This window comes from Ipomoea triloba, chromosome 14, assembly GCF_003576645.1.
Source record: "Ipomoea triloba cultivar NCNSP0323 chromosome 14, ASM357664v1".
NCBI lineage: Eukaryota > Viridiplantae > Streptophyta > Magnoliopsida > Solanales > Convolvulaceae > Ipomoea > Ipomoea triloba.
In genome coordinates, this window is record NC_044929.1 from 19,251,525 (window position 1) to 19,262,993 (window position 11,469).

Consider the following 11,469-nt stretch of genomic DNA (forward strand, 5'->3'; position numbering starts at 1 on the left):
GTCTATATATATCATTATGCTCCAACTTCCATACCGACAAAACCTATCAAGTATCAACCATCTATATATGATTAATTCCCATGACTTAGTTTGTATTCATTCAATTTCTTGGTCAATATTTTCATCACAATCCATTAATACTCTCCGTTTTATTTGACCGATCTTGTTTTATTCATTGATTAAATATTTTTTTAGAGCAATTTTAACAGGGTTTTAGGAAGCTTTTGTCAAATTTTTAGTGAGTTGGATGAGAGTAAGTGTGTGTTGAAGAAGATAGAATTTTCTAACAATTAGTAGATCCCACGGTAAAAACAAAAAACCAAAAATTATAAACTCAGTTGGTGTGTGAAACACTCACCAGCAGGTGTATAAATAGATACTTTCTTCTTTTTTTTTTTCAATTTTTTTTAACATGATGAGCAAGAATATGCAAAAAGATTATATTGCTACTTGTTTGTCAATAAGCATGTTCTTTGTAGGTTTCAATCCTCCTAAACTTTCTAACATTCCACATAATTTGAAAAGTGCTTCCCTACTCATCCTAAGTAGAACACATATCTAATCATTATCATACAGAAATCGTCTCACATAATCTCGTCTTCAAGAATAAAGTCAAAGCAGTTGTAACTCTTTTTCTCCTTTCACCCATTCTAGTCAAATTTTAACGAGACATAACTGCAATAAAATATCATATATCATAAAAAAAAATACTTTTAGACTTTTAACACAAGAGTTAATTCCACCAGAGGTCCCATGTCTTTGGTGGCAATTCCAAATTTAGTCTAAGACTATCGTTTTTGCCATTTAACATCCCAGACTATTATTTCTTGGACACTTTTAGTCCTTCTCATGAGTTTTTCTATTTTTAGTAAGGGCATTTTTGTCTTTTCATATTTTTCTTTTGTTATTTTTCCGGTTTCAACCAATTTAATTGGTTTAAGACTTTAGGTAACCTTTGATTTTTAGTAACCAGATTTTTCAATCGTTTTTTAGTAAAGTCCTAAAACTTTGGTGGAATTAACTATTTAACACAATTATGAGATAATGACAACTCTACTTGCATAATCTTTTATCTTTTAAAATTTTAAACTTTATATATGATTATAATCAGTTAAGCATAAGCAAAAATGAGTTTAAGCTGTCAAAGGAAGACAAAATTCAATTCTGAGAAAGGAGCAAATGTTGCTGCATATAAAGAATTCAAAGGATGAAAGGTGTTTTCCCCCTCCCTAAGACAAACTCCTTGAAATCTCATCTTTTTCCTATTTTACCCAAATCCCAAAACTGTCCCAACTTGATATCCAAGCAGAAATTAGTGGCCTGGCCTATTTGTATTATTTTTTGATATAGTCTAGGATTTTCACTATCAAACACAATGACTAATTTTCTCGTTGAACTGTAAGCAACTCTGTTGGATGGAATAGCTGGTTTGGAGATTTAATGTTGCTCCATATTCAAAAAAGGATTGAATCTTTGACATCTTTAATTAAGGATGGATGAATCTCTTCCACTCAACCAGATACGGAATGTTAACTTATTTGTGGTTATGATTCATGCAAATTGGCCGTACTCCATGGTATAATTTGTGGCTACCGTGTGGAAGGGCCTTTGTTGACCTATCCTACCATTATATATATAACTACCTTTAAGTCAACAGCAGCCTGCATATAGTATAAACAAGTATCTTTCCTGGAAACCTTGCACAACTTTCTTCCACATTTAATTTAAACAACGTAACGTTAATTCAATTCACGTACATATATATACACACACGCAATCAATATGTGTCTCTGTGTATATAAATTATCTGCTTCAATTCTCAAGAACGGTCGATCTTCTGTCTTCGATCATCACATCACTACTACCTATATATATACTGAGGACATTCAATTCTGCAGGTCTGATAGATATTCCATTGATGAGTCGAAGTTAAATGTTCAGTGCATGGAAATCTGGGTCCTGATCCTCGTTATGTCACTTGCACTGAGTTTTGGCGGTGAACCGGCGGACGGAGGAAGCTGCGGACCGTCGCCGGTGAAGTTCGAGGTTGGATTGGTTGTGGACGAGCGATCTCCGGTGGGGAAGATTGTGAGGAAGACAGTTGAAATGGCAGTTGATGAGTTCTACGCTATAAATACTGAGCATGAAACCAAGATTAATCTTCACCTACGAAATTCCGCCGGTGACCCATTGCTTGCTTTCTCCAACGGTGAGCTTATTTGTTTCTCAATTAATAAAACATTAGAATCAAATACGTGATAAGTGCGTAAATAAGAATTGGAATCAAAATAATTAATTAATTAATTAAAATAAAAATAATAAATATATAAAAATATATAATGCATATATGTGTGCATATATTAAAATTTTATACTTAATACATGGACAATGACTTTTTTTTTCATTTTCTTTCTCTTATTTAGGAGTAAAAAAAATGAGTCTTGTAATTATTAAAGGATTTAAATCTAAAAATTTTAGTCATTTACTTGTCAACCAAGTAATAATATTGTCCCAGCAAGTGAAGTGGGTAAAACATAATTTTCATATCAAAAGTTCGTGAATTTGATTCTTGTATTCCATCTCTTAGTTGAATTGAATTCAATATAACTAAGGGTGTGTTTGGTTTGCACATGGGAATCGGAATCGGTATAGGTATCAAATACTTGGTAAGGGTAATGGGTTTTGGTGAAAATATTTTACATGTTTGGTAGTATGGTGAAATGAGAATTATTATTAATAGTTGGAAAGAAATTAAAGGAGGAAGGGAAATGAAACCCTTATTTTATTAGGGTATGGGTTTTCTAATTAATGATGTATTCTAAACCCATAGTAGTATTATAAAAACCTATCAACCAAACAATAACAATCACTCTGATACTCATAGCTTATGTCTGAACCCACCAACCAAACACACCCTAAATATCACTTTGACGTGTATAGAATTTAACATAAAACATTGCAATTAAACATTTTGCTACATGCATGCAATAAAAAAAAAAATACTCTCTAGTTATTAGTTACTCCGTAGATATTATAATATATGTGGGTTAAGTTTATAAGTAAGACTCTACTGAGCTACATAAGTTGGCTCATACTAGTCACAGTACTTGAGTTGGTAAAATATGAAGTTTAGTTGAAATGAGAGAATTAGGTAGAAAAAGAATTGTAATTTGGTAGATAAAAAGAATAATGTGAGAATTCAAATTATATTTTTGATAGGGAGGAATATAATTATTTAAAATGAGAATGGAAGAAATGGTATAAGATTAAAATGCTCTTATGTAATAACAACAACAAGAAGCAGGGGTAATTTAGTCATTTCGTGTTAAACCCTTTCCCGATATATACTGAATTAGAATTCCCATGTGGTAAGGTAAGAATTGTAATTCCTTATATGAAGAGAATTGCAATTCCCTCCTACCAAACACTGTAATTTTGAATGTTAAGTAATTATGTTGTAAAGGAATTAAAACTACATCCAACCAAATACGCCTATTAGAGAATTTGGACTAGACCGGTTCTAACATAGATCATGTGCTCACGTGCTACAATACTTACATCAACCTAACATCATGATGTATGTCAACTTGTATTAGGACATCCCTATTGTGATTTTTTGATATGATTTTTGAGGAATGAAAGCTTATGCAGAAGAGAGAGAGATGAGAGAAAAAAAATATGATTCTTGTAGGAGAGGCTGGGTTTTTGTATCCACCAAGAAAGAAGATAAGGAAATGCACCTTGTGCTCAGTTGGGCACGTCAATCTTTGCTTTTAAAAAAAAATAAATTATTTTATCAAATTTTGTTTTTGGTTTTCTTTTTCTTTTTTCTCTTTCCACTCATATTCTCTTTCTTAGTCACACATACAAAAACTCATCAAAAACTACAACTATTAGATATGCGAATAACCCTTCATTTAATTTTTGTTCCACAAAACTTTATTCGAATTATGTCTAATTTAAGTTTTTGTAATATTTAATTCATTACTCCGTATTATTTATTAGTGAATAAAATTTATTTATTTATAATTTAAAAACTAGTACTCCGTATTATTTAATAAAAAAATCCAAAAACTATTTTTTTTTGAAGATAATCCAAAAACTATTTTTAAAAAATGTAAAGTAAATATGCTATTAAATGAGAGCGAGTGAGCCTATACTGAATTCGAAAACTGAGTCTATCCTCCACCCAGACATTGTAAGGGGTCGAAGTTAAAATTGTTGGAAAACTGGGTCTGTAAATGCATTGCCGTCGTAGAAATGGTGTAGCTGTAGTATACCTTATTTTGGAAAAGCTGACGTTAAATATCACATTCTTGAAGTATATATGTTGTTGGGGCGGGGAAGTTGGATGACATGACAAAGTCTGAAAACTGTTCGACGAAATGCGCCATATAATATTTATCCCGGTTGATCAACATGATCTGTAGAAACCTCCCAGTAAATCTTGATGCTACTTTTTGAACTGTTTCATAAGGTACTTTTATTAATCTTAAGGGTTCTTTAGAGTAAAAGTAGAAGAATCTTTTTGCAAGTGCTTTTACTCAGAAAAAGTTTAAGCTTTACTTCTTTAGTGCTAAAAAGTTCTGGCTTTATGCTACACAAGAAGAGTAGACAATCTGCAGATTCAGTTTAACCATTTTGGTGCATGACTAATACATTTCCATTGCAGCTGTAGACCTTTTGGAGAATGTTAAGGTGGGGGCAATTATAGTACCAGAATTGTGGAATGAGGTGACACTTTTTGCCAGGCTAAGTGATAAAGCTAGAGTTCCCATGTTTTCCTTTTCTTCAGTACTGTCCCCAAATGCATATCCTTATTTTGTTCAAATATCTCAAGATGGGGATACAGGACTGGAAGGCATTGTTGCATTTGTAAAAAGAGCTAATTGGAGCAATGTCATACTTATCCATGATGGAACCGAGTATGGGTTGAATGATCTCTCCCGCATGATTGATCTCTTCCAAGAGGTTGGCGTGCGTGTGGTTCATAAGACTACCATATCTCATTCGGCTGAAGAACCTCAAATTATTGAAGAGCTAAATAAGCTCAAGAAAATGGAGACATCAATTTTCATTGTGCACTTGTCAGCTTCCTTGACACCTCTCCTTTTTGAAAATGCAAAAAGATTAGGATTGATGGCTAAAGGTTATGCTTGGATCGTATCGGATAAAACTATGAATTTCCTGCATACCTTTGATGGTGCTATTATTGAATCAATGCAGGGATCGTTGGGATTCAAACCTTACATTCCAGCATCAGGCAAGCTTCAAAATTTCACTAAGGAGTGGCTTAGGAAGTCCAATATAGAAGCTTCTATGGAGTTGAATGTATTTGGTTTATGGGGATATGATGCAGTATGGGCACTAGCAATGGCCATTGAAAAGGCCGGGAAAAGAATCCCTCCAACTGAAGAACGATGCAGGGACCTCCTGAATTTGACAAGCATTGGCATTTCAAGTAATAGTAGCTCATTAGTACTGGAGGAGGTATTGAATAGCAGGTTTGTAGGTTTGTCTGGTGAATTTCAATTTCAGAATGGGAAACTTGCTTCCAAAACATGTGAAGTAGTAAATGTTATAGGCCCTGGTGGGAGAAGAGCTGGGTTTTGGACTCTGGGTGTTGGATTCACCGTTCAAACACCCTCAAATAAATCAATGAATTTTTCAAGTAGTGACCTTGATTCTATTATTTGGCCAGGGCCATCTTTGACTATTCCAATGAGAGATTGGCTGGGTAAAACGCTAAGAGTTGCTGTACCTTGGAAGCAGGTGTTTAAGGAATTTGTAGAAGTCCATCATGATGTTAGATCAAATACAACTAGTATTAAAGGCTTTTCTGTGGATGTGTTCCTTGCTGCCATTGAGAGCTTATCCTATGAACTATCCTTTGAATTTGTCCCATATTTGGTTGTGGATGATAATGGAACGCGACATTCCAATTACAATGAGCTTGTTTATCAGCTCTACCTTCAGGTAATCTCGCTTTCCAAATGCATGTTTATGTCAAATTGGGTTTTCAAGGATAGAATATAGATAATTAGATCTATGCCCCTCCAAACCATTTAGTAAAATCTTAGCTGAAGCTGTTCCTCAAATTCCAACATTTTTTTTGTAATTTTTTTTTTTTGGATGATGAGGGAAACCCGCAGCCACTATTCGTAGGTGTGCATTGAGTAAACCCCTCCTTGTGACCCTAGCCGGCAAAGGACCACAAGGAGGTAAACCAGCGTAGGTTACTCATAGCTGACCGGCTGAAACCAAGAAGGTCAATAGGCCGCTCCTACTAGGAGTGGAACTTGGAACCTTATAGTTACCAAACCAACAGCCTGACCAACTTGACTGTGTTGCCCTTAATCTACTTCTTTTTCATTTCATGAGATACATGTATTTGTCAGTGCTTAACATTGTAATCCTATGGATGGCTTAGAAATTTGATGTTGTTGTGGGAGACATAACTATCACTTCAAATAGATCATCATATGCGGACTTTGCAATGCCATATACTGATCTTGGAGTTGGAACCGTAGCAAGATTGGGCAATACAGGACCATGGTTCTTCTTGCAGCCGTTCAACATAGACCTATGGATGATGATAGCAGGTTCCTTCATTACAACTGGTGTTATTGTTTGGATGATTGAACACGAAAGGAATGAAGACTTTCAGGGTTCACTGGGTCAGCAAATTGGAACAGTGTTGTGGTTTGCCTCTTCAACTCTTGTTTATGCACACAGTAAGTTCTTTACTTTATTACCATCCTCTAAGTTTATGTTGTGGAAACAGAAATTAGCTCTTAGCTGTTTACTCTTAATGGGAATGATAAAAAAGTAATTCATGTTTTATTATTATTACTGTCATTGCAGGAGAAAGATTAGTAAGTAATTGGTCAAGATTTGTAGTAAGCGTCTGGTTGTTTGTAGTGCTCATAATCTCTTCGAGCTATACAGCAACACTAAGTTCACTATTGACTTTGGAACGGATTAAATTTGCAAAGGGGGACTATTTAGGTTACCGCTATATTTCAGAAGGAGTTGTTTTTAACAACACGAATTTTGCTGACACCAGGCTTAGACGCTACCACTCTCCTGAAGATTATCGCGAAGCTTTGTCAAGAGGTAGTGAGAAGGGTGGTGTTGGAGGTATAATTGATGAAATTCCTTATCTCAAGTGCTTTCTTGCTAAGTATCCATCAGAATATGCACTGGTTGGAACTGCACCAACTACAAATGGCTTTGCTTTTGTAAGTAACCTTCTCCTCTTTTATTTGTAAGAAATTCTTAGGGCGTCCTCAATAGTAGTGGTTTTTTAGGTGCCAATTAGGAGAGAGAAGATAGAAAAAGAGAAGAAAAAAAATTAAAAAGCAGGTCTGACGCGAAAAAAAAAAAAACAAAAACAAACAAACAAAGTAGCGGATGTGCCCAGCTGGCGCTGTTTGTGCAGGCCACGCACACGGCTGCGCCTCTCTTCTCCCTTTTCTCTCGCCTGCGGGCCCCACAACAAAGCATCTCTTGCAGGCAGCCCTCAAACATTCTCTCTCCTCCACATAAGCTAAGAATTCCTCAAAAACTGAGCAAAAGCTCCTATTTGGGATGCTCTTAGTGAACAATACTAGAGTTTTCAGTGATGACATACCTCTGTGACATCTGCAAATTTTAATGTGGACCACAGATAAATGTTCACTTTTAGTATAGTAAATATTCATTTTTAATGTACTGTATGTTCATTTTTTTAGATAATATACCAAATAATAAACCTTCAATACATAAAAAAATGAATACTCAATATACTAAAAATGAACTTTCAGTATACTAAAAATAAACCGTATGTTAGTGATTCATCTTGTAAGGTTGACCATGGTCCATGGTATAATGATTGTTTGGCGTCTTAGCAGGCGTTTCAGAAGGGTTCAGCCTTGGTCCCAGAGATCTCAGAAGCCATTGTCAGGCTTAGAGTAGAAGGAAAGCTTAAAGAGTTGGAGGATAAGTGGTTCAAGAATCAGTCATCTTTGTTGCCTCTTGCAAATGCAGGGACTCAACTCAATACCCTGAGCCTTGATAATTTTCGAGGATTGTTTCTTGTAAGTGGCACTTCGAAAGCTATTGCTTTCATTGTGTTTATTATTTTTGCACTAAACAAAAAGCTATCCATCTATCATCATATTCTTAAAATTGCCTTGGGAGGGAAGTTAGCTTTTATGATAAGGTATCTATTGCCTGCAAATGCAATTGATGGCATCAATGCATGATGACCCATATGACTATTGTTGAATAGAAACTTTAGGTTGTTGTACATAGTCTCTCAACTCACATGCAGGTAGCCTTCTGTTCTTTCTTTTTTTATCTCTATCGAGATTTGTACAGTAATCTAACCAAATAATGAAATAGCATTCCTGTTCTGTTCGTTTTAGAATACTATTCCTATTTTCCCTATTTGTGAACCAAATGCCACGTAAATGATATGTATGACTAGGAGCCAAACTTGAAATTTCTGCACTGCTGCTTGGAATCCTTTCATGGCATCCTCATTCATGTGAGGTAAGCTACTGCTCTGTCATCTGTAACTTTTGTATGGTTTCCTGTTTGAGAGCCAAGATGCAGAGTTGCAGACTTCTGCTCCTTTCTGTCATTTGTAGCTAAAGTGATTCTTTATCCTTTCACTCTAGGCCAAAAAGAAGATGATTTGTAGGTGAATTGGTTTTTTATCCTTTCACCCAAGGCCAATGTTAAAGAAGAAGATGATGTCTAAGAGCATCCATAATAGTTATGTTTTTTTTTTTTGGGGGTTTTGAAAAGTTTTTGTAAGTGTGATTAGAAAAGAGAATATGGGAGAAAAGAGAAAAATAAATAAAAACAAAACTGATTTTATCAACAAAAAAAAAAAAAAAAAAAAAACATTGTCTGAGGTCTGTAACACGGGCGCAGTGTTGACAGCCACGCAGTTTTTTTTAGTGGGTCCCACTTTTTTGCAAAAAAACTCCTTCCTTGCCGATCAACCCCAAATTTCTCTCTCTTGTCTTCTCTCTCTACCATGTCATCCTTTACTGTTCCAAAAACCTCATAAAATGCACGGATAATGGTACTCTAAGAGTTTCTTTTTTCAAAAACTATGTTGTTTATATTGCAAACCTTCAGACTACTAGGGAAGATACACGTTACAGGATACTAAGAGCATCCATATCAAATAAACATTTGCACAGTTCTTTATGTTACAAATAGGAGAGAGAGAGAGTGGAAGTAAAAAATTAAAAAAAAAACAAAAAAAAAAAAACAAAAACAAAAAGTATGCAAGTACTTACATTTTGACCCAAAAAGCAAGTGAAAAAAAAAAAAAAAAAAAAAAAAAACTTGATAAGCAATGTGCCAGCCAGCACGTGCAGTGCACATGCCCGGCTGCGCGTTGCTGTGCACATTCACATGTTTTTTTTTTTTTTTCAATTTTACTGTTTCAAAAACCCACTTTTACTGTTTCAAAAACCCACACTTATAGAGTTATAGGGTAGTTTATTTTTTCTCTCTCCTCCAACTCACTCTATACTGTTCCAAAAATTCCAAAATATCCATTGATATGGATGCTCTAATGATGATCTCTGATTCTTGTCACACTGTAATTTTCTTCCTTCAATTTCTTTATTTTTTTGGGATTTTTTTTTCTTTTTTTAAGGTCCATGATGAAACTATTATATTTCAGTGGATAACAAGTGTGAGCAACAGTTCATTGATGTATATATATAATATAGTAGAAAAGTTTGTGATTTTTTAAGCTTAATTCTTATTGGTCCACATTGTTTAAAGCTTAGTTCCTATTGGTCCATGCCCTTTTTTCTTGAGTCTTGGGTTATTACTTATTTCCTTCCACTATTTTAGGTCATGCATTTCAACTATTGGTTGATTTTCTTGTTTATATTCTTGGATATGCTTCTTTTTTAAAAGTAATTTACTTTGAGTGAACGTCTCTTGCTGGAGACGGAGTAGGCTGTGTTGGTTCTTTTCTATCAGCCTGGGGTCTCCCTTCCCTTTTATATTTTCCAAAAAAAAAAAAGGTAATCTACTTTTAAAAATCATGTATTATGTATTTATGTATAGTATAATTGGTTATATTAGATTTTATTGACACTGATACTAATAATACTTGATACAACAAAAAATAATCTATTGGTATAAGTGTCAATCAGCACACTAGAAAATCCCTATACACACTAAACTTGGTTACTTTTTTACCAAAGTAACTAAGGAAGAAGGTGAGGTAATGATATTATGGAACACAATTCTAAGAAAATGTGATAATCTAAATCAAACGCACCCGTTAGGATGTTAGATATTATATATGTTGTATACTTTCTATGCTTATTATGAAGTTTTTCATATATATATATATATATATATATATATATATATGTATGTATGTATACATATATAGTACTATTGACTCTATTACAATGTAGTATCTGTTCATAACTACTTTCTCAACCAAATGTAGCACAAAGAGTCAATATCACTTCCAATGAGACTCGAACTCACCCCTCCCATGTGGGGGTGCAACCGGGTGCCACTACACCACAAGATCTTTGGCTTATATATATATCTATTATACTAATAAGAGCCAAAGAGAGTTATGCCTAAAATGGGTAGAAAAATGGCGGTCAAATTATTTAATCAAATGGATGGTTCAGATGAATTATTTAATCAAATAGATGGTTAAGATAATTCAAATTAATATTATTAATAGAGATTACCTAATTTAACCTTACTTTTATGATTATCCGTTAAGTTTTCCGTTAAATATTCTCTTCTCCGTTAATATTCCGTTAACTTTTAACTTACCCATTAATTTCTATAAGAAAGATCTTAGGTTCGAACCTCATCTCAATCAAATTTGACATAATTAAGTTCCTCACTCTATTTTACTCTTATTAAATTAAATAAATTAGTAGCTACAACAAAAAATAATAAATATGTATTTCTTTAATTTAGAATTATGTATCTACAGTTGTCGGTACTAATGGCAGCGAGGCAGGCTCAGAGGCCACGGACAATCCCAGTTGGATTGATCCCGGGTTGGAGACTGGGTACTCGAGGAAGGATTCCGGTGAGTCTTGGCCGGACTCGGGCAGTGATTGGTCTGATGATCGGAAGTTGGAGGAGTTTGACTGTTTGATGGGAAAAGAGAAATGGGTATTCTCCGAAAAGAGAAAATTGGAGGGGGTTTTGGTGGGATTGAGGAGATAGGAGGTGGGAACGAGAAGAACTTCTGGTCGGATTCTGGTGGGATAGAAATGGGTGGGTTGAAATTAAAATTGAGCAATTTGAAGAGAGTAAGGAGTTGGGAGTTGAAGGAGATGCAAAATTGGACGATAGGTTACAAGTTCTGATTCTGTTGAGTATTACTGGTTTTGCACTTGAATTTTCTTCTAATATGCTAACATTTTGTACTTCTGGTGGTGTTATGATTTCATTTCTGCTTTTTCTATG

General features: G+C 34.5%; 1 protein-coding gene across 4 annotated transcripts; it reads left to right on the top strand.

Moving 5' to 3' along the window:
• Positions 1 to 1,736: 1,736 nt before the first annotated feature.
• On the top strand, positions 1,737 to 11,193 carry LOC116003701 (glutamate receptor 1.3-like). Of its 4 annotated transcripts, XM_031243605.1 has the most exons (7): positions 1,779 to 1,828; positions 1,899 to 2,209; positions 4,673 to 5,976; positions 6,431 to 6,734; positions 6,865 to 7,241; positions 7,890 to 8,535; positions 10,988 to 11,193. In XM_031243605.1, the coding sequence occupies exons 2-6, from the start codon at positions 1,945 to 1,947 to the stop codon at positions 8,244 to 8,246; spliced, it is 2,607 nt and encodes an 868-aa protein (XP_031099465.1). In that variant the 5' UTR covers positions 1,779 to 1,828; positions 1,899 to 1,944; the 3' UTR covers positions 8,247 to 8,535; positions 10,988 to 11,193. The 4 variants fall into 4 exon arrangements, with proteins under 4 accessions (XP_031099464.1, XP_031099466.1, XP_031099467.1 ...); XM_031243604.1 differs by having other exon boundaries at positions 1,737 to 2,209; positions 7,893 to 8,535; XM_031243606.1 differs by lacking the exon at positions 10,988 to 11,193 and having other exon boundaries at positions 1,737 to 2,209; positions 7,067 to 7,241; positions 7,893 to 8,032.
• The last annotated feature ends 276 nt before the right edge of the window (positions 11,194 to 11,469 follow it).